This window comes from Sturnus vulgaris, chromosome 15 (genome assembly GCF_052056855.1).
Source record: "Sturnus vulgaris isolate bStuVul1 chromosome 15, bStuVul1.hap1, whole genome shotgun sequence".
Classification (NCBI taxonomy): Eukaryota; Metazoa; Chordata; class Aves; order Passeriformes; family Sturnidae; genus Sturnus; species Sturnus vulgaris.
In genome coordinates, this window is record NC_142257.1 from 16,932,656 (window position 1) to 16,959,264 (window position 26,609).

The following is a 26,609-nucleotide window of genomic DNA, read 5'->3' on the forward strand; positions in this document are numbered from 1 at the left end:
TCCGCTGCGGGCGGCGCGGAGGCAGCGCATAAAGCGGCGGCGGCGGAGGGAACGGAGGAGGTGCGGCAGCGCTGAGCCCGCGGCTGCCACCGCCCGACACCGGCCAGGCCCCGGCCCCGCCGCCCCGGGGGGCCCCGGTCCCCTCCCGCCCCTCCGCTCGCTTCGTCCCTCCCCGTCCCCTCCCCGCGCAGCCGCCACCTCCGCGCTCCTCCTCCTCCCCCCCTCCCCTCGCAAATAGTCCCGCGGGCCGCCCCCTCCCTCCGCCCGCGCCCCTCCTGCCGCCGCCTCGCGCACACAATGGCGCTGAAGAGAATCCACAAGGTAAGGGCCGAACCGGCCCGGCCCCGCACGGCCCCGCTCCCCCCGGCCCGCTCGCCTTATATAACCCGGCCCGGCCCCGGGCCTGCAGTGGGGGGGGGGGCGGGCAGGCCGGGCCGGGCCGGGCCCGCCCGGGTTCCCCCCCGCGGGGCTCGGGCCGGGCGGCCGCGCAGGGGCCGCTCCCGGGGGCCGCGGCCGCTTTGTTCGAGGGGGGCCAGGCCGGGCCTGCCCGCGGGGCTGCACCGCGGCCGGGCCCCCTCTGGAGCAACGTGGCCCCCGGGGCCGGGCCGGGGCCGCGAGGGGGCGCCGGCGGCGGGGCCGGGCCGGGGGTGGCGGCGGCCCCGGCAGCTGCTGCGGCTCCGTGGGGGCTCGGCCCGGCCGGGGGAAGGCGCCCCGAGGAGCGCAGCGTGGCCCGCGCTGGAAGTTCCGGCGTGGCTCGTCTCGGAGCGCCGTGTCCAAGGCCTCCTCTACCTCCTCCAGCAGCGACAAGGATCGCGGTGTCGGGCAGCGCCGTAAACCTGTCACACAGTAGTGTGGTGTGCTCTCTTAATGGAGCCAGCGCTGTTGTACAGCCTGAGTCATCCCGCAGGCTTGTAGGGAAGGCTACGAGCTTGCCTTCTCCTGGAGTGGGAGCTTCGCCGTGCTCCATGTCCTGGCCTTTTGGAAAAACATTGCTGCCCAGTCTGTTGCCGACTTAGGACAGTGTTTGCTTGATCATCAGTGTCTTTTACCAGGAAAAATACCCTCGGCGGTAATTGCAGTCCACTTACATTACCTTGGTGATTCAGGCAGGGAATTTTTATTTTTTTCCCTGCAAAATGTGTAGCTGTCAGTTTGGAATCTGTACAAGGTTCTGGTGTAGAAAGCAGCCCTCCTGTAGCGTTTCTTCTCTTGATTACTATGTAAAATATTTTTTATCTAGAACCAGCTGTAACCCATTACCTCATAGCTCACTCAGTAGCCCTGTTTGGTTTTGTGTGTAGTGTCGGGTCTGTGTTAACATCTCTGCTTTGATTGTAGGTTACCTTGGAGGCTTTGTGAAGCTTCATGTGTCCTACTGATCAGGTTAAAGCTCAGGTGGAGAAGAAAACGGAAGAGAGCTTGAAGTCTTATTATGCTTGTGGAATAGGTAGCCCTGGGAAGGGAGGTATTTGGAGTATGATTTTAGACTGTTGGATTTTCCAGCTGTGGATCTGGTAGTGAGTTACATAAGGAAGTTGTGTTCCAGCTGAGTCTTGCTTCTCTGCAGTGTTCTGTCCCTTACTTTAGTGGTCCTCAGGGCATTGTGAGGACTCTTCCACAGTGTTTGTGGGCTCACAGGTGCTTTGGAAGAGCTCTTACTCCTCGGTGGTGGGTTCATAGGCCTGGGAGACACAGCAGTGGATGCTGAATAGGGTAAATGTGGCTGTGGCGGGGCTGGGCACACACAGGCAGTGCAGGGCTGTCGTGGGGATGGTGAATTTTGTGTCACGTAACTCAGGAAAGCTGCTTGGTTGTAGTTCAGTGCATGCTGAGGGTCAGGAGTCAGCACGTGTGTTTCCAGGCTGGTTTATGACAGGAGGAAAGCTGGATGCGTGGAGTCTTTGTTAACGTTGGGTGCTTGTCGACTGACTCTTCAAGAATAAAGAATCCCAAGAGATAATGGGGACTGTTGAGCGGTATGAGAGTCTTCAAAGCCTTGGGAAGTAGCAGCAACATCACCAAAGCAGTTTTGTGTGAGCTCTACAAAGAGAGTTTCAGTGGAATGAGTGTGGTGCCTGTGGAGGAGAGGGAGGTGATGGGGCTGGAGGCAGCATTTCCACAAAACAGCGTATGGGGAGGGAAATAAATCTGCCTGTTGTAGCAGCCCAGATGCTTTGGAAGTTGGATGGGCGTGAAGCTACAGGCTGGAAGGAGCACTTTGAGTGAGTTGCTGTGGGTGTCTCGGTGTAACTGCTTCAGTAATCATGGCTGGCTGTTTACGCTCTGGCTATTTTAAACCCGTGGAGAGCACTCCTATCATCATCTCGGGGTTGCTCTGGTCTCTGGGAGTGTGTAGTGGCCGTCCCTGTCAGGATAACGAGGGGACAGCCAGTTTCTGACCTTTGCTGCTGTAGCTTGTGGTAGGAGCAGAAGCCTGCAGAATGTGGAGTGAGTAGGAATAATCCCGGTGGACTCGAGCACAGAGACATGATGGGAGAGAAAACTGCTGCTTTGGCTTTTTTTTAAGGGTGTTATCAGTCATGGTATATCAGTGTGCAGGGCTCAGTCTGACCACTGGCTCTTGCTCTTGGCAGTTGAGGTTTTTACTGAACCACAAAGGCTTTCTATGAGGGTTTTGTCAAAATTTTTGTGTCCTCGGATAACACAGGAAAGGCGAAAATCCCTAGAGTGAAGGTTTGATACAGTGTTACCTGAAACGGCCTCTTGTGTGTTGAACTGGGCTGGGAGAGGGGCAGAACAAGCAGTGAGCCAGGCGTGTGAAGCAGCACGGGAGCCTGCAGGCTCCGTCCCAGTGTGTCACTGGTGGCACAGTTGCTCTTGGGATTGTGCAGAGACTCGGGCTGGGGTAACATGTGTGCACACAGCAGCAGCTGTTCTCTACGCAGATGCTTCAAAAGAGCTCAGGCTGGGTGAGACCTGCTCTCAGATTGCTGCCTGTGTTACTCACCACAGTATTTCAGGCTCCAAATTCTTGTTTAGGTGCTTTAATTGGATCATGGGTCTGAAACTTGCAGTCTTTTCTTGGGAGAAGTGTTTGGGGTGTAAACAATACTGCCAGGCAGAGTCCTTGGGGGTAACACTGAAGTACAGTAATTTAATTGGTATTTTTATATATGCGTAAAAATGATCTGTTTTATTCTAGATGTATTTTATAAGCAAAGCAGTGTGAAGCAATCCAAAGGCAGGATGGGAGGGATGTACAGGAGGGCCTTCCATTTTAAGGTTTAAGCCAAAACCCTTTGGATTCAGCCACATCCCCATCTGTGTTGCTTATCTTTAGGGAATGCAATACCTATAAGTGGATAACTAGGGCACCGTTTGGAGTTCTTTGAATGGGAAAGCAAGGAAAAGGTTGGCTCATTGTCTTTCACGGGTTCCCCTGTGTGATCAGCGGGTGAGGGGGAAGGGAAAGCAGCAGCTGTGCTGGAGCCCTGCTCAAGTAAAACACTTTCTGTAGCAGAGGAATTGGAGATTAGCTGCCCGGTTTTTGGGCCTGTGCATTATAAGCAGTAGTAAACTGAATTGCACAGTGCTGTTCTTGTGTAGCTGTGGAAGAGGGTAGTAGTGCTTGCTGTAGTCCTGAGTCCAGAGATGCTTAGGCATCACTTCTGCCAAAAGGAGCAGCGCCTGTGGGTGGGATGTGTGAGGACAAGGGTGCAGAGCAGTGTTGGTGGTCAGAGTTGTCTTTGTGCTACCTGTGCTGAGCAGACCTGGTGTTATTTCTGTGCTGCCAGTTCTGTAGAGCAGCCAGTGGGAGCAACTGGGTTCTTCCGCTGGGCCTCTCACTGCGTGCGTGGAGCTGCCAGCACAGCCCATCTGTGCTGGAGAGCTTGTGTACAGAGAATGCTGCTGCAGCTTCTGTTAGCTAGAGAGGTGTTTTGATACTCAGACTCTACACCAGGAGGAAGTTACACATTGCTTTGGTCTTCTTCCTGTTCAAGCTCTGGAAAAAAAAAAATAAAAAGGAAAGGTGGCACTTACATCAGAGCTTGTTTATAGCATGTACTTTGATTATTGCTGTGTTTCGTGACTTCTCATGCTGGTCACTTGCCTTCTGACTTCTGCAGAGTCTTGTGAGGAGTCAGAGTTGGGGGATCTGAGCAACTTTGGGCATTGCAAAAGCAGTTTTTGTCAAAAGGAAAGGATTAAAATGCTTCTGTTAATAGCGATGACAGCATTAGAGTGGCAGATGCTCTGAAATGACAGTCCTGTGGGTGGGAGAGCACCTATGGACACTGTAGGGAATTGTTGTTCTGACCTGGTGCACGTGTGACACTGTCTTCTGCCCGGTGCTGCTGGTGGGGAGCAGAGCTGGGGGAAATGCCTCTGGATACAGGCTCTGGCACCTGGCAGGGAGAGGCTTCTGGCCCAGGGAAGGTGCCCAGGCTCTTTGCACCCTCCTGCCCCGTTGGCCCTGCGCAGAGAGCTGGCAGCTCCTCTCTGCCATGGTCCTGAGGTGAGGCAGGGTGTGATCCCTTCGACTTTGGCCCTCATTCCCCATTGCTTGGCTTTACTCTGTCGGGAGCTGGGAACAATTCATGGCTAAAGTGGCTACGAGTTCCTTTTTGGTTACATAAGTCAGGATTTTGTAACATCTCCCTACACTGCCTGTTGCTGAAGGGTTCAGGGGCTTCAGGCAAATAAACTTGCTAAAGGCAGATGAAAAGCTTTTTTTAACTTTCAGCGGCAACCTGAGGCAGAAATCAGGCTTATAATCAAGCTAATGTGGTCTCAGTAAAGTACAGTGTGAAAGCAGCTCAGACTGGAGCAGAGTGGGAAGCCCATAGAGTTCAAGTTAAGAGGACTTTGGATAATCCAGAGGAAGCCATAGAGTGTGTTGGAGTGGAGTTGAGGAGCTCTGCTGTGTACCAAGGCTCAGTAAAATTGCCAGAGCCGACTGTTAAAGCATGCTGGCTTTTTACTTGCCTGATTGGCTTCTTGATGTTGCCAGTTATTTTGGTTATTCTTACTGAAGGCTGTATTAGCATTAACTTAATCCTTAAAACTAGTCTTATCTTTCAGCCAGAGCAGGTTTTACCAGGAATGTGTTACACTGGGGAGGGATATGTTGTCTAAAGGAGTAAATTGGAACTTCACAAACAAATGTCTTTGGTGTTGATAATTATAACTTGAAACATGTGAAGGGTTAAACTTATAAGACTTAAATCATTTGTGTTTGATAGTTTTTTTGAATGATTCTTGTGCAGTTCGTGGATGCCTGCACTGAGGTGTGTTTTAAAGGCAATGTACCAGCTCCTGGGAAGTAGAACAGGAGGGGGGTAGGGATGAGGGTGGTGGCACTGGTTTACCTGTGAGCCTCGAGGCCTTGCTGGCAGCTGATGCTTTCATGACTTGGGAAGCACAGTTGGGGGATCAGTGGTATAAGCACATTCCATCTTCTTTAAAGTGCTTTCCTGAAACCCTAGAGTAGGGATTAGTTTGTTGGGAACTTAAGAGCACAATTAAATTTGGTTTTGGAGCTTAAATGTCAGTTTCTTGTGAGATTTTTGTAGCTTTTAGGGTATCTCTATTTGTGAATTTAATGGTAGTAGGTTTATTCAACTTGACCTTTAGGCAGGACACCTTTAACCTTGCTTTGTAGTGTGCTTCCACTTCCTCATTTTTGCTAAGGGACTCATTAAAAGTTGTGAGATGGGTCAGGTTAATGGTAGGATCCACAGCAGTGGGCCCAGCCCCAGGGGTATTTTGCTTAGAGGAGATGGCAGAAACTAAATTCTGTAAGATGCCTTCAGCTGGAAAGCCAGCTCAGGGTGAGGCAGCTCTGGGGAGCTGAGTAACTCAAACTGGAACTTGATCTAAAGGCTGCTTGTAAATTCCTAAAGCAAAACCTGCATGTGCTAAAGGATCAAAAACTGTCTGGAGTGGAAACTGCTATGGCTTTCTTCAGGTTTTGGCTTAATATCAGCGTGGTCAAGGTCAGTTTTGATCATGGACCAGCAAGACTTCCTGGATCACAGGAAAAAACAGTGGGCCTTGCAATACGTTCAGAGATCCAACAGTGGGATCCAATACGTTCAGATTGTAGATGATACCAAACTGTAACTGAATCCTCCATGTGTTATAAGTTCCAGTTTTATGGGAACTCTAGAGTCATTTGTTCTGAGTTACAGAAACCAGCTGGTTCTCAGAATCCCTCAGCAACAGCTGGAAGCCAGGACCTCGCTGGGACTGCACAGGAGCCTGCAAAAGGCAGAGCAACCTCTGGGGCAGGTGCCTGGCTCTGTGCAGCAGCTGTGGGTGCTCCTCTCTGTGCATCCTGGGTAGATGCAGCCATCAGCTGCTCCTATCCTGTTCCTAAACTTGGCTCTGCAGGTGTAGTGGGAGTCTTAGAGCAGCTGGAAGGGAATGGTACAGCTTGTTAAAGGGCTGATCCATGCCCTGCCAGGAAATCAGGGGTATGTTTGCCTTTCCTCTAGGCAGAAGCAGCTGGTGCCTGCACTCCACAGGAGTCTTGAGGGGTGAAGGGGAGGAGCTGAACTCGTTCTCCAAGCTGTTCTTATAAAATCTGGGGAGCTTTGTGCTGCAGGGGCTTGAATTAAGAGTTGGTGCAATGCACTTTTAAGCACAAGGAACTTACACGCTGATTTTTACATAGACCTTTTAATCTGTGATGTTTCACTCTGTGAATTTACGGAGCAGAACCTGAAATGCCACCTTGTCAATGATACGAGTGGTACAAGTGGTTATTGTAAGTCATCACTTTCTACTGAGATAATACCCAGGGCTTCAGAAAATTCAGAAATCTCCCTGGAACTGAAGATGTAGAGAAGGAAACAGTATTTTGGAGAGAAACTGCTACTGCCTAAACTTCACTGCTGCCTCTGTGTCTGTTGGGTTCTTAGCTTGTTATGCAGTTTGGTGAAGTGGTTGGTGCATTTGGGCAGCAGGATGTAGGGGCAGTATCAGGGCAGCTCTGGAGCTGTGTAATCTGCTAACTGGTGGAATGTTTGCCCAAGCTCATGTTTGTAACTATTTCCTTTTATAACAGGGAAGGTGCATGCTGTGTGTTCATAAATATCATCCATGGTAGGTTGAGGTCATGTGTGGAAAAACCAGATTCTTACAGTTGTACCTTCCAAGTCTTGTGGATGTATATTTGTATTCAGTATTGATGCATAAAGTGGGATGAGAAGTGGTAAAGAGTATTTTTTTTTTAGTTATGTGTTTGGGGTTTTGAATACAATAGCATAAAATAGTTTTTCCAGAAAATCAGAGTCCAGTACTGTTTGGAAGTGGACTGTACACCATGCACCTTTAGAAGGAGTAGGTACACTGCTATTTTAATGTTTTCATGTCGTGTGTAGACTCACTGTGTCCTTTGCAGCCTGACTAGACTGACCCTGAGGTATGTGTAGATTTTTGTGTGTTCCTGTGCTGTCCTGGTGGTTCAGGGTGCTGAAGCAGCTCCAAAGGCCTTGTGCCTTTGGAAGACACTTGGAGATGCTCTCTATTCTCTCTAGAATAGCTTCCATAGTCCACTGTCACATCGAGGAGACTTCCAGCAGGGCTCTCTAGAAGCTGGAAGCTGCTGAGGGCAAAACCCAAACTTGTGTGTGTGTGTCAGGGCCTGTGAAGTTTTCTGGGGCACTGCATCCAGAGGGGGAAATCCACAGATTGACGTGTTTGATGTGAGGCAGCATTTCTGTGTGTGGGTTTGGTTAGTGGTGGCCTCCCAGTTCCTGGGAAGTAGAAGCTGGAACTCCCAGAGATCATCTGCTCAAGAGCTTAATCATTGCCTGTAAATAGCAAAAGGCCATTAAATGGCAAATTTCTTCCATTCCTGCAATCAGCTTGTCTTAATCATTGTACTTAAATGTTTTGTCTGCCAAAAGCCTGGTGTGGAGATTCCAGTTTGGACTGTTCTGGGGGTTGAAAAGCTGAACACACAATGGACCAGGGACAACATGGGAGTATTTCCTGAGCACTAGATAATAGTTGTCATCCTTATCTGGTGTGTGTTCAGACTGAGTTCACAGAGAAAAATGGTAATATGTTCAGGCCCATCATGCAAAGCAGGTCAATGACTGAGTCAGAAATGGAGCAGATAAAGTTTGACTTCAAAGTTTTACTCTTATTTGCACTTCCCACCAAAAAATATCCACTTCCTGAGCAAATGGCTGATGTGAATTACTGGTAACAGTAACTCTCTGAACTGTGCTGAAATTTTGCTTCAAAGTGAAGCAAAATAGTACAGCTCAGGTGTACTGTGAGTTATTCAGCCTGTTCAGACTCATAATAGGATTTCTTCAGAGGAAAATTTAACTGACGCAGCCACTGGAAAGTGGGAGGGTTTCAATGAGGTTTGTGGGTATGGAAGGCCTCGTGTTTCATTCCATTCCACCCTTGGTCACTGGTGTGTATGTGTGGAGGTGAAACAGCCCCAGGTTCTGGGAGCAGTGTGTGCTGCAGGCTGGCTGTGGAGGTGATAAACTGGATCACTGTAGCTGGAGCAGCACTGGAACTGTTACAACTGAGGGAATAAAATAAGGCTGATACTGAGAGTTGTTGGATTGAGGCCATCTTATCTCTCTGTGACCCAGGGCTGGTGGAAGATATAATACCTTGGTAATGCTTGGGACCAGTGCAGGCAGACCTGGCAACCCCTGTGACGTGAGGATTGCTGTGACTCTGGAGCCTGGACAGGTCACTGAGGCCTGTGCCTGATGTATCTCCTGGGTTTAAGATGCAACTTTACTTTCCAGAGTCCTGGTTATTAGTTCTGTGGTTCTGCCTGAGTGCCTCTAGCAGCCTTTGAGCAATGACATGGTTGTTTTTGAAATGAAGTGAAACAAACTCTTCCTGTTTTTTAGGAGTTGAACGACCTGGCACGTGATCCTCCAGCACAGTGTTCAGCAGGGCCTGTTGGGGATGACAGTGAGTATCTGCTCTCAGCAAGCACCTGCCCTCTCCCACGTTTTTCCTTTTCCTTCTGAAATGGGATGTCCAGTTCCTCAGCAAGGAGAAGCCTTCTGTTTATTTTAGAGTATTAGATGATACTCCACGCCCTGATCTTAAATTTGCTGCTCTTCATTATTTCTTACGCCTTCCTTGTGTGCCAGTGGTGTTATTCCCCCTCTATTGATCGGGCAACTCTATGCATGTCTTAAAATACACTTTTGAAATTAACTGGAATTCTCATGGGGGATGGTGTTAGAAAACCTCAGTAGATCTGTGGTCAAACCAGCAAGCAACTGCCCACAGCCTTTTGAACTCAGATATCTAAACTATACATGGTATCTGAAAACTGTACTCAAATCAGCATGCCCTGCCAGGTCCTTTGTAAGGGACAGCCTCAGACAAGCCTCTTGGCCTTCCTGTGCAAGTCTGTTCACCTGGGGTGTGACTGGGAGTTGTTGCTCTGGTCTGTGCTCACAGTCTTTCCTGTAGCAGCTCTGACTTGTGGAAAAGGCTCCCTGAGAACCCTTGGAAGCTGTGGCTGCAATGCCCCCTAAACAGCACGCACTGAATTTGCTGTGCAGTGTGGTCTGACAAGTGATGTCAGCAAAGCATCCAGGCTCCTGAGAGAGGGGAGAGTGAAGCAGGGGATCCCTCCTTCTCTGCTGAGAGCTCTAAGCTCAGCTATCCTTTCAGAAATGGAAAAATAGCTTCCAAGATATTTCTGAATAATTTGAGTTACTCAGCAGTGCTGGAGTGTATAGAAAGTTACACATTCCTGTAGAAATGTAGGGCTACATTTAAAAAAAAAAGCACTTGAAACCTGAGGGTGAAAATACTGAAATTAGTGGGAATGTTTCTGTTCAGCAGCTCTTTCAATTGAGTGGAAGCCCAGCTTGTTTTTGAGGGTGCTTAGCAATAGTTACTTCACAACTTATTTCTGCTTTCCAAATAGTGTTTCAAAGAGGTTTGTAGTTTTGTAGACGAGAAATTACTAAGATGGAGAGCCAGTCAGAGGCTTTTATTCCCTTGAATTAGCAAGTGTGATTTGTGCCATGATAAACTGTTTTCCAAAGCCTTATCAAAGGTGATGACGATTGTCTGGCAGAGGAGGTGGTAACAGAAGTTGGTGAGGGCTGAGAATGGAAAGTTACTACTGAGTACAGAAAGCTTTGAAGTATTACTCAGTTCTCCTGGTGCCACCTTTCTGAAAGACCTCTAATGAAAGACTTTTGTTCTTGAGAGCCACAGTTGGGATGTGTGTAAGTGGATAGCAGTGGCAGCAAGGGAAAGGTGCCTTCTCCCAAGTCCCTGTGCTCCAGGTCTGCAGCAGCTGCCTTGTCAGAGCGACATTTTCCAGCCTTCAGGACATGCTGTGCTTGCAAAGTGCTGTCCTGTGGCTATTCCAGCTTATACAAACTGTCCCCAGCTATAAGCTTCTCATCCCTGTAGTTCATGAACCTCAGAAAGTAAAGGGCTGTTCCTGCCTTGTGAACTGTAGGAATGGGATTTTCTTGGCAATGTAGTTTTAGCTTGCTTCCACCCACCTCTGGCCCGTGTTTTGGAAATGTGCTGGGGACTGGATGACATTGGTGTGCTTCCAGTGGCTTTGCCTTTTCCAAACATGTACCTGTGCTTACCTACTGAAAGCCAACAGCCCCCTGCCTTTGTAAATACCTCTGTATGGCTGATTTCAAAGGAAGGAATCAATTGGAATAAGCTCTGCATGATAAATCCATCTCTGCATTCACCAGACTTGTCCTGGATGTTATCAGAATTTAAAGCTTAAGTTAAACAAGCACCCAAGTCTGGGGTGGGAGTTGAGTGGGAGGAAACACAAACCTCCCTTCTAGCTTTCAAAAAGTTGATTGCCTGTGGATATGCTTTTATTTCTGGGGTTTTGTTGGGTTTAAGGAAATCGTTGATTATTTGAAGTTCTCTTTTCAGTGGTGCCACTGCAGAGCAATCACAGTGAATCTCATCAGCATCTACTGGTGACTGTGAGATTTTTACTGGTTTTGTTGTGATTGCCTACAATCTCCTGTGGGATTTCTGCTGCCCCCTTGTCCTTTCCTCCAGGTTTCTCCCTGTCCTGCTGCAGGTGACAGGGAGCTCCTGGGAAACTGTCTGACCCCCTTGAAGATGGGTGAATGCCACATGTGAGCTGCTATCTTGGTTTCTAATTCTGTATTGGATGTACAGTTTTTCAAAGCCAGGTTCCTGAGAGAGTGAATATTTTAAGTAGTGAAATCCTCTATCTCTGTTAGAGCTGAGAGCTCTGAGCTCAGGTATCCTTTCTAAAAGGAAAAAATGAGCTGCTAAGATCTTTCTGAATCATTTCTGAGCTACTCACCAGTGCTGAAGTGTATAGAAAGTTACACATTCCTGTAGAAATGTAGGAGTAGATTAAAACAAGCCTGTTCCAACCCAGCACTCTTCTCCCCTGGCCTTGCAGGGCTGCTCCCACTCTGCTTTTTTCCTCCTTCCTTGTATGAGATCATTCTGAGCTGTACCTGTGTAATGCCTGTACCATGTGTAATTAAAAACTGCTCGTGCTAGATGAGAACAGGTAGTACCACTCCTGCTTTTGGCCCAGGTAGTCCTGACAGCTGAGGACACGAGGTGCCAGTGAGGCACTGACACTCCCAGGTGGCTCCATCTCCTGTCTTGAAGACTTCCCTTGAAACACCTGGAGTTTTCTACAGCTCCCCAGCTCTGAAGGTGTTATGTAGGCAGACATCCATTCTGAGGGAAGCTTCCATAGTCTTAATTCACAATAATTTCCAAAGGCTGGTGCTCTTTGCACAGGCATTGGGGCCTGTGGAGATGCAGAAACCCTGAAAACTCCCCAATGTGCCTCCTACAGACTATCAACTTTGACTTTTCCTTTCCAGCACAGCAACATTCTTCACAAAACCTCTGTGTTACCAGGGGAAGTTCTCTTGGGCACATGCTTAAAAGTGAGGATTAACTTCTGTCCATTTAACCTGAAGTGTGTCCTGGCACATCCTGCTCCAAGTATGGGGCAGACTGTCATTCCTGCATTCTCTTAGGATGGTTCTTTTTGCTGCTTTAATGAAATCCTGAGGCGTCTGTGGAGATTAAGGTTAAAGGTTGTGAGAACACCACTGGTTTAGGTCACCTCTGTACGTGTTTTACACAGAGCTTGGGCTTCCCCTCCATGTGTCACAGGTCTGAGTAGAGGAGCAGGTGTGAGTTCATGCTGGAGCTGGCTCAAAGAGGGCAGTCATGAGTGCTGATTCAGCTGATTCATTAGAAATTATAATGTTTAAACTCATGATTTTGAGTCTGAGAAGTTGCCTAGCACTATGTGGATTTTTATTGTGGTGGGATTTTTTGCAGGGCACACGTGTGGTACCACAGCAGTCCTGGAGTGAGGGCTGCAGAGTGTGGAGTGTTTTGCTCTGTCTCTGTTTAATTCCTTGGCTTGCTTCCCTGCAGCCTTTCAGAAGGCTTTGTTTTTAAAATAGACTTTTCTTTTCTGTGCTGCTTTGTCTGGAAGAAAGTAGATCATTACTTGAGTTTCTCCAAACTGAAGTAAATCTCTCTCTTTTTCAGTGTTCCATTGGCAAGCTACAATAATGGGACCAGTAAGTATGAGAGAATTGATGTTCATGGCTTTTTATGACTGGTGGTCCTGTAGTAACTCTTCAAGCTGCAATGATTCTTTTTCATTAACAGAACGACAGTCCCTATCAAGGTGGAGTATTTTTCTTGACAATTCACTTCCCAACAGATTATCCCTTCAAACCACCTAAGGTGAGTGGCTTCTGCTGTAAATCTCTTACCATGTGATGTATATCTGTGAGCCTACACTGAAATTTTCCTTCTTCTGCAGGTTGCATTTACAACAAGAATCTATCATCCAAATATTAACAGTAATGGCAGCATTTGTCTTGATATTCTACGATCACAGTGGTCCCCAGCACTAACTATTTCAAAAGGTACCTCCAATGCTTATTTCATTTTACTTGCTAAAACGAAGTCCTGATTTGGGATGTAAAAACTGCTGCGTTCCTGCTGGAATCCACCATTTTTGTGGTCACTGCTTCTGTCCTGTGACTCTGCATGGAGCTTGCAGCCAATTCCTGAGCATGGGACACTTAGGACATCCAGCTTCCCTGTGGCCACAGGGAGACTCCTCAGCCTTGCCAGTGGATCAGATAATTCTTACTGCACTGAGTACATACTCCTGCCACCTCACCTCAGAACACTAACTAAAAATATATAAAAATATATACAAAATCAAATCTAGTGTGTGACAATGGAAGACTCTAATGTTCAAGATATGCCCAGAGTAAAATATGTAAGGGAGCAGCTGTGGCTTTTAAAAGATGGTGAAGTTGCAAATTCTTTGTCATATTAAAAAGAATTTCTCTTTCAAGGGACCATTACAGCTTCATGTTGGTAATTTTTTAACAGAACTTCCAATGATGTGGACTACTGAAACACAGTTTAAAACTTACCTAGCTTGAACAATCTAAAATAATTAGATTGGTCCCTGTGAACTGTGTTAGCTTGTGGGGCACTGATACTTTGCCTGGTAAAGCAGTATTCATGTTTAATATAAATAGGAGGCTTTAAATATCTTGAAAGAAGACACAGGCTGGATTATTTTTGGCTATTGAAACTGTAGATTTGCAAACTGATGATCAAATCTGTAGATCTAGCCATGGCTATTTAGGAATATTTGGAGTCTGCCCTGTGCATGATCATGTCTTGACCTTTCTGTTTGTAGCTTCACACTGTCCTTGTAATCAAATGCTGCAGTTGTCACATTGATTACATTGTCCTTCACAGTGCCCCTGCTCTGAGGCTCTCCTGTTGCCTGTCCTTCTCTCCAACTACATGTGATGTTCCCAGGCACTTTGTGGTTCAGACAGGTGATCCTGGTGCATCCCTTGGACATCATCACTGTCTGCTTTTCCCTGCCTTCCCACAGAAGTTCCCATCTTCTGTGTCCAGCTAAAGGCATTTGCAGAAGCAGATGGAAAGGCAAAACAGTATCTCCTTGTCTCTTGTCAGAAGTGAATCTGTTTGGGCACAAGGCTCAAAGTCTTGAAAGAACAGAAAAATGTGTAAATGAAGAAAAAATGGTTGATTGTCAGGTTGCTGCAGTTTCCTTACAAGTGCTCTCAGTCAGTTCTGGCTGCTCTTAGAAGCACCAGATTAGCCCCAAGCACTGATGTCTGTCTGTTCTGGTTTGATTTAATTGCTGCTTAACAAGAAAATGCTGTATTGTTTTAGGGAGTCTGAAGTGACCATATGGGTGGTGGGGTGATAGCATGATTGAAAATACGGCTAGAAAGATACAAGATAGACAAGAATTAGGACAATTGGGAGAAGATGGGGCAAGAATTTAAGAGGCTGGTCCAGGGTGGCAGTGAACTACCTAATAATGGCTGTCAGCTTTAATCACTCAGAAAATACATCCTAATGTTAATTTTACTGCCAAAATACATTTGCAATATCATTTAACATCTCAATTTCGCTCTGTGTTCTGCTTTGAGCTCTTTTTTTCTTGGGCTTTTCAAACTATATCCTTGTGACTCAGCTGGAATAAGCCATGGGATAAGGGTGGCTCTTCTGTGTCACCTGCCCCTTCCAGTGCCCCTCTCCCTCCTGGGTTTGGGGGGCTGTGTAGTGCTGATCACTTCTCACTGCTGAGCAGTTCAGCTGGATGCCCACACTCTGCACACAGCACAGCATCCACACAGCTCTAACCTGGGAGAAAATCTTGTCCCAGCTCCCTTGGGCTGCATCTATTGAAGGAATTAAAACAACAAAGCAAATTCTTAGAGGCAACTTTATAGGAATACTTTCCTCAGAATCACAGGGATGCCCTGGCAAAAGGCAGACTTCAATTTCAGAAGCAAAGAGCTGATACTTAGGGGAAGTGTTCCCATCTTGAACAAATGGAAATCAAGTCCACAAAGGCAAGTTGAATCTTTTGGGGTTGATATCTTGTGTTCAGTCAGATTAGAATGTGTCTTCAGGGATGTTTCAACTTTCTAGTAACTGGGCAAAGCTATCAGAGAAGGAATGTGTTGTTAGCAGGAAGAATTGTTGGATTAGATAATTTAGGGTGAATAATAAGACTTAAAACATTCAGTGATAAGCTCACACCTCTTGCAAAGCAGCAATTTTTATTTATAGTGTAGATTTCTTAGAATATTCCCTCAATTGTGCCACCTTTTAAATTGGATGCTACTGGGAGCAAGCTGTTTGAATTTAAAATCTGTAAGCAGATGACTTGGAGCACAGCTATGAAAAAATGTACTTCCTACTGATTGAGAAATTTGGGAAGAGTAGAAACAGTCCTTGCAGGAAAGAGCTTATCATGCACAGCTTCCTCCTGAGACAGCTGGGAGGCAGCACTGTCAGCAGCTCGCTGTTGTGCTCGCTGTTCATGTGTGGTAAATGAAGATGTTTTTCACCTTAACCTGCAAGGAGAGAGAGGAAGGGGTGTGCAGTGACTTCCTTTGAGTTAAAAGTGCCACTTTTTGGTGGAAAAACTGAAAAATCATATCAGTGCTACTTAATCATTCCAGTTCAGTGGTGAAGGTAGTAAAGTGAAGGCTCCTCACACTCTGGAGCCAGCCCTCTGTAAGCAATTTAATAAAATTATTATGGCTATGATGGAGGTGATTGGCATTTTGGGATTTTGTTCTGTCCCTCCTACAATTGTTAAAACTTGGGAGAAGAGCATTGACTGTCTCAGTACAACAGCTGACTTGCTTATATTAGTAATTCTGAACTCAGTGTTCCCTCAAGACTACATACTGAAGAATAAATAATCTCAAAATATGGTCTTAACCACACCATGATGGGTAATTTGAACTCCAAGGCTTAAGCAGAATGCGTAGGCTTAAATTAAAAACGTTATCTCCAAATCTGCATAAACAAGAATCCCTATTGCCTGAAACAGGAGAATGAAGTGTTTTAACATTATTACAGCCATTCTCAGCCATTTTGAGGGGGAAAAACACTCTTTTACTTGAATTTGGCAAGTGGCTGTGCAAGAGTTAATCTTAAACTGAAGCACTTCTGCAGCAAAAGTTGGACTAACCTGCTGTCTTGTCCCACTTGTCCCCATGTTTGGTAACAAATCATGGAGCCTGTGTGAATGTGCTGGATGAGCAGTGGGTAACCTCAGCCTCATTTGTGCAAGACTTCAGTCCCACTGTCCAGACTTCCATGCCTGGTGCACTGAGGATTTTCTGTGATGTTGCTCTTCAAGAATCACTTCACTAAGACTTACTGGAAGTAATAGTACCAAGAGACAGAACTGGACATTCACAGTGCAGTTTTCAAAATCAGGAAGTTGGCTTCTGATCATCTTGGCTTTTAGTTTGCCCATGGTAGCATTTACTCACATAACTGGGGATGGCTTTGTCACAGAGCATGGGTCAATCTCTCCAGCTGTGCTGAGTTAGAGTTTTGAGGGAAATGCCCATTTTTATGCTTCGACTCTCACAACTGTAATTGAGCAACTTGTGCAACGAGCTTCCCAGGAGCTGTCCTTGCTCCAGAGAAGGCTGTGGGAGGAGGAGTGGTGCCAGCAGGGTGGGTGCTGACAAAGCTGTGTCTGGAGCATGTGTCCAGTGTGGATGTACAGGACAGAGCCCAGTGAAGGGCCAGGAATGCCATGGAGGGGCTGGAGCATCTCTCTTTGTGAGCACAGGCTGAGCTGGGACTGTTCAGCCTGGAGGAGTTCAGGAGGATCTTGTCAGTGTCTGTAAATACTTGAAGGGAGGCTGTGGAGATGACAGAGCCAGACTCTTCACAAGGTGCCCAGTGACAGGACAAGAGGCAGTGTGGGCACAAGCTGAAGCACAGGAGGGTCTCTGAACAGCAGGAAACAATTGATGTTGTTTTACTATGAGGATGCTGAGCACCAGCACAGGTTGCCTTGGGAGGTTGTGGGCTGTCCCACCTTAGAGAAACTCCAGAGCCCCTGGTCATTGTCATGGACAACCTGTCTTAGATGATCTCTAGAGATCCCTTCCAACCTCAACCAGTCTGTGATACACTGGGCAACACTTAACTTTTCTTCTTTTGTCACCAGAAATTGTTGAACTGACTTAGCAGGAATGCAAGTTGCTTTGAAGGCAGAAGTTTAAACTGCTCAGATTTAAAGGTACACTTCCTGTAAGGCTGGGGAAGACGGTTGGAGGAGTTGGAAATGGGGATGTGGTTAAGAAATAGGACTTAACTCGAGCAGAGGCCAGAGTTCCTTTCATTTATTTGGATGCATCTTGCCTGTTCACAGTCAGGAGCCAGACATTTGAACCTGTTGGTCAGTGGTGTCTCCAGTGTTTAATGCTGCAAGCTTAACAGTACTGATAAAGCTTTGACAACTGTGTATCTCAAGTTTCAAGAGTTCGGGGCCTGAAACTCAAAAACAGTGATTGTACAGGAGAATGCTCCTTACAGGAGTCAGATTTTTTTTCTCTGATTTTGAAGAATAGAGATGGAAGTAGCAGTGAACCTTGATGTGGAGGCTGCCAGGCTGATGATGAACAAAGGAGCCCTCGCTGGTGAGAGAAGCAGGACAGCTGGATAAACCCTTCAAAACAGAATTAACAATTCCTCAGCAGCATTGCTTGTCCAAAGCTCCCATTTCTGCTGGCAGAGGTGTCTCCCAGCATAGCAGGCTCAGTTAAACCTGAGCTGACAAATGGTTACTTTCACACTCAGAAACTGGGCTGGACCAGAAGCACAGCACTGTCTGCCAGAACCCATGGCCTGGTCTCCAAGAGATGACAAATCGCTTTCCTTGGAAAGCCCTGGCACAGTGTTTGTCATTCACCCAGGACAGAGCAGGTGGGGTGGGCTGCTGCCACTGCTGTGAACTCACAGTGGCCAGGGATTGATGCTTCTCTGTTTTATCCAACTGCTCTGTGTCACTGCATGAGCTTTTCCATTATCAGGTGGTCCTGACACTGGTGTGACTCCAGCCAGGATGGAGAGTGTCATCCTGCTGTCCTGACAGTGTGGACAGCCATCTCAGCACCTTCTTGGTACTGTAACAAACATTTTGTTGGTGCAGTCTCTGTGCCTGCTTAGGGATGGACCTTTACTCCTGGATGGATTCTAAATTGGCTCCTCTTTAGAGAGCAGTAACTGCACCAAACAGCAGTTGGATCAGAACACACCAACTGCTTCTTCTGGGCAGCTCATTACCTTGGAAAAATAAGTGCCATTTGTCTCCCTTCTGTGAATTCAGCTGGAGATTCCATGGCTCCTCAGCTGCTTTTCCTTACTCTGAAGTGCCCCATGGATGAGTGCTTTACTGGAGCAAGTTTGTTTGGAATTCCAGCTAGACTTAAACAGCAGGATCTGTAGTGGTTGATACCCTGTGTCAAGGATATGGCTGGAGTGGTGGATATTAGACCAGTCAGTCTTTGCAGACAAAAGTGAATGATTTGGGGTTTGTGTTTTGGAAGATGAGCATCAGCTGCTTTTAAGAATCTCTTCACCTCTGAGTTCCAGGAGCTTTAACACATCCAGATTTGGATGTTCCAGTAGCCAGATGGGCTTTAAATTGTGTTCTGTGCTGCTCGTTTGGCTGATGCTGGAAGGACCTGTGGAGAACTGACATCATGGATTGTCCTAATGGCTGAGCTGCTTCATAGCAGAGGAAACCCAGCCATGGAATTTACATGTGGAATTTGCATCTACATCTGCTCAGTCTGAGGTGGGGCAGGAGCAGGAAGGTGCAGGTGCCCATGGAGGGTGGTGAGCTCACCTTGGTGGTGTGAGAGCCCAGCAGAGCAGCTGCTGAAGTGGATTGTGCAGTGGGGGACTGGAGCTGGTCTTGTTGACAAGCTGTCAGTGGTCTGATTTTCTGCACAGAGGAGCTGCCTGGAGAAGGACAGCCCATGAATTTCAGTGTTGCATGCTTTGTAAAGGAAAGTTTTGCAGTGGGAACTTGGATCTCAGTTGTGCAATGTTACACTGGTGGACCTTATTTTGCATTTTACTCAAGCAGTCTTAAGTGTTCAGTGATCATTCTGCCTGATGAAAATGCATTTCTGTCATTGCTCTGTGGGGAAGCTGAGACCATTTTCTAGAAGCACATTGCTAGCAGCCCTTCTGCTTCATGGGTTTGGTTCTCCTGCTCTTTGGTGTTGAGGAGTACTTGGTCTGTGCTAGTCCCTGGCAGCAGGAAGCACACTGAAGAGTAAATTGTATCTGTTGTCTGCAGAGATAGATGGGGAGTGTAGTTGAAGGGTTGGAGGTCAGTAGGCTGCCTGGTTGGTGAAATAAAACAAAGCAAAACCAATTTTCGAGTGAAAAGGAGCTTTAAACTGACAATGGTTTAAGTTGTTTAGTGGCTAGACAGCTCTGACAGCTAAGAGTGATAAGATGAGAAATAATTCTGTACAGAGTTATTCCAAGGGATGAATCCCTTGTGTCAATGGCAAGTAAAATTTATTTTGCTATTACTGAGAAAAATCCAGACTTGAATTCAAAGAGTGCACACTTGTGGTACATCCCTGCCACTGAGAGACCTGAAGGGATGCTGCCAAGCTGATGATGCTTTGCCTATGGCCATGCAGAATGTTCAGGTGTAAAGTGCCACTTACTTGCCTTTTGTAGTTGTTCAGCCTGATTCTGTGGTTCCCAAATTTTTGGGAAATTCTCTTTTTATTGTCCGATAGTAATGTTGTAGTCATTTGACTGGAAAATGTTAAGGCTTTGCTGTGGAATTCGTTGCAGGAATCTTGGTTGCAGAGGGAGGTGACCTGGTGAGTCTCTTATTCCATGGTGTTGGTTTAACTCATTACTCTGATGGATCCAAGAACTCTGATGCACAGCTAACATTTGTAAGGGTTGCTTCCCCTTTACCCTTGCACTTGAAACTTTGAGGTGGTGCCTCTTCCATGGGATTTTTCTGTAAGCTGGTGTAAAACATGTGCATGTGCAGTGTTCTAGTGGAAAACCTCAGGAGAAACTTGCAGAATTGATTTTGGACAAATAGCTGGGTTCAGCATGATATTAAAATTAAACCAGTTTAGTTAAAAATGCTTTTTTTTTGCTGAGGATGTACAGATAAAAGGGGAATGATGTGAAGTCACCAGCAAGAGTGAGTGTAATGAGAATAGTTTGGAATAATGAAGACTTAGAAAAATAAATCAAAGCAGCTGAATGTGGCAGTGCAACATGAAGCCAAATGATAGTGTCCATTTTTATTCAGTGTTTTTGGAGTGATACTGAAAAGGGAACTGCTGGGTGTTAGGAAAAGGGGTCTGAGGGTGGGCAGAACTGCAGAGTGAGTGGTTCTGCTGATGAAGGCTGAGCCACTATGTTCAAAAAAGTCCTTGAGTTTTTAAAGGACTGTGATAACATAAAACTTGAGGGAGTAGTTACAATAGTTGACCAGAAAACTTTTGATTGGATTTCCTGTGTCTTCTGGTGAAGGCAGGGACAGATTGGACCTGCCTTGCTCGTCCTACAGCTGAAGAAACTTCAGTGACCAGAGCAATGGAGTCTGACAGACAGGAAGAAATGAGCTTCAGGAAAATTGCTGGAGAAACAGCTGTTCTGAAACTACACTGACTGGGAGCAGTATGAGGTGGCAGAGGGCTTCCCATTGAAAACTAACATGGGCTCTACTTGGTTTATAAGGGGGAAAAGAAGGTGCTGGATCTGTGCTACAGGTGCTGCCTTGCTAAGGGACAGCAGTGGCTTCTGCAGACCTTCACACTCTGAGCTGAGAGGAAGCTCAGTAAATGGTCCCTGTGTCAGTTGATGGTGGACAATCATTAAGCTCTTAACTCTCCAAAGTGCACTGTGGAAAACTGGGAAGAGAGGTTTGCTCCTTTTTCTAGAACCTGAAATATGTTCACCCAAACCAAGACTGGTTTGTAGCCAAACTTGTTTTAGAAGCTTTGAACTGGGAATTCGTAATTCCTTAGTGAAAGGTCTACAGAAACAGGTGGGAAAACTGAACTAAGTGGCTTTGTGAGTTCTTGGTGCTCACAACACTGAGCAACTTGTGCAATTCAGACCTAAGGGCTTTCACTCTTGTCCCACTTGGAAAAAACCTGAATATCAGATCTGTTTCAGTCTTCTCTCTGGAGTGTAGTAAGGCCCTGGCACAGGTTGTCCAGAGCAGCTGTGGCTGCCCCATCCCTGGAAGCGTCCAAGGCCAGGCTGGACAGGGCTTGCAGCGACCTGGGCTAGTGGAAGATGTTCTTGCCCATGACAGGGGGGTGGAATGAGATGGACTTTGAAGGGCCTTCCAACCCAGGCCATTCTGTGATCTCTGTTTTGTGGCCCTATTTTAACCTATCTTAACTCCTTTGTTGTTTTTATGGGCTGCGTGCTGTTTCCTTTCATTTTTCATAGATAGCTCTGCCTCCTGCAAGTGATGGAAATTGGAGCAGATTTGTGTTTAGTGTCTTCAAACTCCTCACTCTTGTCATCTGCACCTTGCTTGGAGGCTGCACTGTGACAACTGCTTTGCTGCAATTGGTAAAGGGACAGATGGAGTGGCACTGTTTGATCCAAACAGGCTGAGAGAAGGGAATGTTTGGCATTTTCGGGAGTGGGGCAAGATGTCCCTGCCATGCCTGGTGTAGTGTTGTCCCAATATGCTTTGCTTATAACTTCCTGCCTTCTCCTCTGCAGTGAGTGTAGGAATGTCCATGTGCTATTTGTGGCTTTGCAGCAGTGTCCTGGCTCCTTGTATGGAGGAGGGTTGTCACTCTGCCGAGCGGGATGTGCCTTCTGGGATACACACACTATGTATTTATAGTGAAACACTCCAATTCTAGGGGTCTGTGGTCCATAGCAGAGCAAGGAGCTGGGCATTCTGCACTAAATCCTTCTCAACTACCCTTATGCTTGGAAAATAATTAAGCCTCCCAATTCCACTGCAAGACCAGGTTATTTTTAAACAGATCTCCAGGGTCAAGTTGGATGGGACTTGGAGCAACCTGTGCTGGTAGAAGGTGCCCCTGCCCATGGCAGGGATTTGAACCAGATGAGCTTTAATGTCCCTCCCAACCCAAACCATTCCCTGATTAAGTAGCTGTGAACAACCCTTGTTTCCTTCATTTCAGCTGGACTTGTCTGCTGTTTGACTTTTGATTAATGCTTCTCCAAGTCATCCAAGAGTGAGGTAGCTGCTTTAGGGAACAGCTGAACTTTGTGTGCAAAAGCAAGGTATTTTCCCAGAGGACTCTCAGGTACCAGGCTCAGGCAGACCACTTCTTGTGATTTAAGGCTACTGGTGGACAAACCTATCCAGGAGATTACTCACTGTGATGTTGTGGTTGTGAAAAGTTGTGTAGTTCACTGGTAAAAGGAGTTTGTTCAAAATCCTTTGGCTGAATTACGTGGGATTGGTTCTCCTTAAATAAATGCTGCTGATGCTACTGGCTGGAGGGGAAGCAAGTGCATGGGCTGACTGGTGCAGGTGTCCTCAGCTGTCCTGGAACTAATTCAGTGTCTCTTTTCTCTCCTTAGTACTTTTGTCCATCTGTTCTCTGTTGTGTGATCCCAATCCAGATGATCCTTTAGTGCCTGAGATTGCACGGATCTACAAAACAGATAGAGAAAAGTGAGTATGGAAGCCAAAACCCGTGGATTTTGACAGGGCAGAATCCACACTTACACAGCAAAGGGGAACTGAGAGGAACTGCTTCTTGGAAAAGAGTGAGAGTGAAAAAAGGCAAATCAAAGCTCTGTGGTCTTCTTAGAGTTTTGTTTTTTTTTTCCCTGGGATGTTTATAGTGCCACCATCTGAGCTGCTTTAATCCCATATAACCACCAGAGGGAGAGCAAGTTACTCCAACGGGAGACTATTCCATGGCAGCTCTGGGTGTGGAGTCATACAAAGAAATAACAGAAACCTCCCTGTTCTACCTTTACTCAGAAACACAAGGGAAGAGCCAGTGGTGTAGAAGTGGGGCAGGAGGACTCTCAAGCAAGTATAGAGAACTTTCAGTGCTAACAAGCCCTTGAACAGCTTAGTGTTGTTGTAAACACTTCTTACCTCTCTGTTCCCTTCTAGATCTGATCAGGGAAGGGAAAATAGTCCACAAATTTGCTTCCTCTACTGCACACTTGAGAAGCAGTGTTAGAGAAGTTTATCCTGGTTTTGAGAGCTGCAAGACCAGCAGCACATATTTAGAGACAAAATCAGCAGTGATTATCTGCACTTTTAAGTGTGTGGAATTCCTTCCTATCTTTACCAAAAATAGGGAAATAAATTTTGGGTTTAAACAGAAGGAACTTGCTCCTTGGGTAGTCTCTGAGCAGGGATATAAAGGAGAGAGTTAGTTATGAGTGGATTGTCAGATTGTTTAAGCCAAAGAACATTATCTACAGACTAAATTCTAACACCAAACCAACTTGGTGTGCATAACTATAGGAAACTTCAGGCTGTGTTTTACTCTACAAATTCTGTAGAACATGAACAGCTTGCCTTCTGTTATCAGAGAGAAGCTTTCAGCAGTGCAGTTAATCACACAACTGCTTTGTTTGACACAAGTATCCTGAGCTTCCTCTAGCTGTAAAGGGTGTTTGGGTGCAAAAGCTACAGATTTCTTAGGAATTGAATTATATTGTGCCTTCAGAATGAGAAGATTCTGATGGACAGATCATTGTGTCCTGACAGTCATCAAAATAGCCAAATGTGTAGGAAGAAATAGGCTGTTGGGGTTTAGCAGATGAGTTGTTGGCAAGTCCTGGGCTTAACTTTGCAGGGAAGCAGGAGATGGGGGAATATGTTAATCTGTTTTCCAGAATGACCAAGTGAAACCCTATGGTAAGAGTTTCCCCAGGGACACAGCAGATGGGGCTGGGAAGGTACAGATAAAGCCTTCCTGAAAATCCTTTCCCCTCAGCCCTGTTCTAGCTCCATTTTGTGCCTCCAATCACAAAGATCTTGTATTCCTGTTGTAAATGCACCCAGGTGTTTCTTTTCCATGAAGCACTTGTAGGCTTTCTTGTTTGTCCTCTTTGCATATTGTTTAATTTTGCTCTTAAATTTTACAAATTGATGATAGTAGTGTGATTTCATGCCATGTGTAGACTAGAGTGCTGGAGCTGAAATACTGTGCAGATGCCATGTTAAGTAAATCCTCTTTTTGTACATACAGGTACAACAGAATAGCTCGGGAATGGACTCAGAAGTATGCGATGTAATTAAAGAAATTATTGGATAACCTCTACAAATAAAGATAGGGGAACTCTGAAAGAGAAAGTCCTTTTGATTTCCATTTGACTGCTTTCTATGAGCCCACGCCTCATCTTCCCCTGTGCACATGTTTACCTGATACAGCAGTGCTGCGTGTTGTACATACTTGGAACAACAAACTAGAAATACTGTATTTCCCCGTACCAACATTGACTCCTAGCAGAGAAGTGTGTGTGTGAAAAGCTGGTTCTTCAGTCATAACTTTGTGAGCCTAAAAGCATTCCTTGCTGAGTTAAATTGGGAAATCAAATGGGAATGGGGAGAGTTCTGATGGGTTTCAGATTTTCTAGGGACAGTGTTGCTGATCCATGAAGGATTTTAAGTGGAATCCTTTTAAACTCATAATAGTTATGAAAAGCAAGGTGAAGAACTTGAAGCTGTTTCTGTATTCATTTTATTCTGAAGGACCTACACCTTAGGTAAATGTTATGACCAATGAGAAACTGTACCCACATCCTGTGTTTAAGGTCTAAGTTTAACCGGTCACCATTTAAATGGATTGGAGCTATTAGTGCATCAAGTGATGTTGATTTGTTTCAACTCTCTCCCTCCCTTCATACTTTTTTTGGTTTGTATGTGGTTTCTCAGTTAATACCTAGCTAATAGCTCTTACTTTTTCTTAAGTTTTTTAACTGCTTAGGTCTTTCTGGATGTAAGGGTAAAAAAAAAAAAAATCCATATGACAGAAAACTTGTGTGTATTTAAAGACCCAACTGCTCCCCTGGAGCTTGTACGTTCAAGAATTAATTAATCTGTGTAATAAACTGATTACTACAGTCATTACATATAACTTTGTGTGAATAGGCTTTTAATTTTCAGAGCAGTTTGTTACAGGCTTAAACTAACGGTGGATTTCTCTAAAAAAACTTTTTGGGCTGAAGTCGTGAAGCAGTTTGGTTTGCATCACACAAGGCACCTGAAGAGGCAAACAGGAGCTTGAGCACTTAGATGAAATCAGGATGTGTAGTGTGCCAGGAACTTGACTGTTAAACCAAATAAGCAGTTTACTAAATGCGAATCAGAGTGACATTTTACAAAGCCTGATGGTATTACTCCCACTTGCATGGGACCTAACACAATGCATATGTACTGTAGGTAAGTGAAACCTTATGTAACTAAAAAAATGGATGTAAAAGGGTAAAAAAAAGAAAAAACCTACCAAACACATCAGCACAAACTTTCATAAAATGTAGCTTTTACATAATTACTTTGCACTAAACATTTGCAAATGTTCATACAGTTTTAAATTGTACTTGTATGTGTCTTTTTTTTTTTTTTTTTTTTTTTTGGAACAAAAAGTCTTCACTTGAATCTAGTGAAAAAATGTAGTTTGAAACTTTTCTTTGTATACAAGTGTATTTGCCAGCATCGTTGGTGTGACAGTAGGTGAGTCTGCAAGTTTATCTCCTCTTAGTAGAATTGTAACCCAAGCCATCGGGCAGGAGAGGCTGGAGCCGCTGGCTCTCCGGCCACAGGGTCTGTCCCAGCCATTCCCAAATGCATCTTGACACTCTTGCACAAACGAGGAATAAATGTCCACTGCTTTTGGTCTAAATCTGTTCCTCTTGTCTCATCTCTCGATGTCCTGGTGGCGCAGTGCTGGGCAGCTGTGAGCTCTCTGCAGGGAGCTGTGTCCCTCTCCAGAGGCACGAGGACCCCGCTGCTCTGCTGGCGTGGGGACAGTGCGGTTCCAGGGTGGAGCAGAGCTGCTCTGGAGAAGGAAGGGAGCACGTGGCCGTGTGTCCTGGCTGAGGGACACTGCTGGGTCACAGGGGAAGGGGAGAGATCGATGTGCAGGGCTGCAAAGCTCGGGTTGGGTCACCTGAAGCTCATGGCACTTGTGTTATCCGCAGGGTGTTGGTGTGTGGACTGTGTGGGAAGCAGCCTGTGGCCCTGGATAACACCTGTGGCATCAAACTGGAGCGTGAGCTGGTGGCTGCTGCTGTGGCTGGGGTTGTGCCAGCCAGGGTCCATGGCCTTGCCATGCCTGACCCATTGTGTTCCTGCTGGACTCTCCAGTATACCTCGGCCACAGTGGAGTTGCCCTCCCATGTTTTTCCGTGGGGTCACTGAGAAGTACAGGGAAGGGGTTGCACTGATTGTGAACAGTTTGGGGGGATTCTCTTTAACTGCTTTGCATCTGAGCCACCCAAGAATGTTTTTTGTGACAGATCTGGCTGCCTTTGGAAATTGGCAGTTACTAGACGAGATCAGAGGCTGTATGGAGGGAGAGACAGAGAGAGGAGGCAACAGTGGCAGCTGAGGGAACTGAGGAGGATGGTTTCTCTTTCTGGTGGTGCAGGAGCCACAAACATGAGGTGACAGGACATTAACAAGCCACACATGTATGGAAACAGTCCTGAACCTGTAACAGCTTCAGTTTGGAGGATGCATTAACACATCTGCCCATGTTGGGGTGAGCTCATTTGCAGTGAGG

General features: G+C 46.2%; 1 protein-coding gene across 1 annotated transcript; it reads left to right on the plus strand.

Annotated features, from left to right (window-relative positions):
• The first annotated feature begins 53 nt into the window (after positions 1 to 53).
• On the plus strand, positions 54 to 24,962 carry UBE2D2 (ubiquitin conjugating enzyme E2 D2). Its single transcript, XM_014887690.2, has 7 exons — positions 54 to 321; positions 8,853 to 8,916; positions 12,517 to 12,548; positions 12,640 to 12,717; positions 12,797 to 12,902; positions 22,438 to 22,531; positions 24,075 to 24,962. The coding sequence occupies exons 1-7, from the start codon at positions 298 to 300 to the stop codon at positions 24,118 to 24,120; spliced, it is 444 nt and encodes a 147-aa protein (XP_014743176.1). The 5' UTR covers positions 54 to 297; the 3' UTR covers positions 24,121 to 24,962.
• The last annotated feature ends 1,647 nt before the right edge of the window (positions 24,963 to 26,609 follow it).

Excerpts from the sequence above, each read along its gene's own strand:
- UBE2D2 (XM_014887690.2), top strand. The coding sequence starts at position 298 with ATGGCGCTGAAGAGAATCCACAAG. Across the intron at positions 322-8,852 it reads CGCTGAAGAGAATCCACAAG|GAGTTGAACGACCTGGCACG; the intron begins GTAAGGGCCGAA and ends CCTGTTTTTTAG. Across the intron at positions 8,917-12,516 it reads AGGGCCTGTTGGGGATGACA|TGTTCCATTGGCAAGCTACA; the intron begins GTGAGTATCTGC and ends TCTCTTTTTCAG.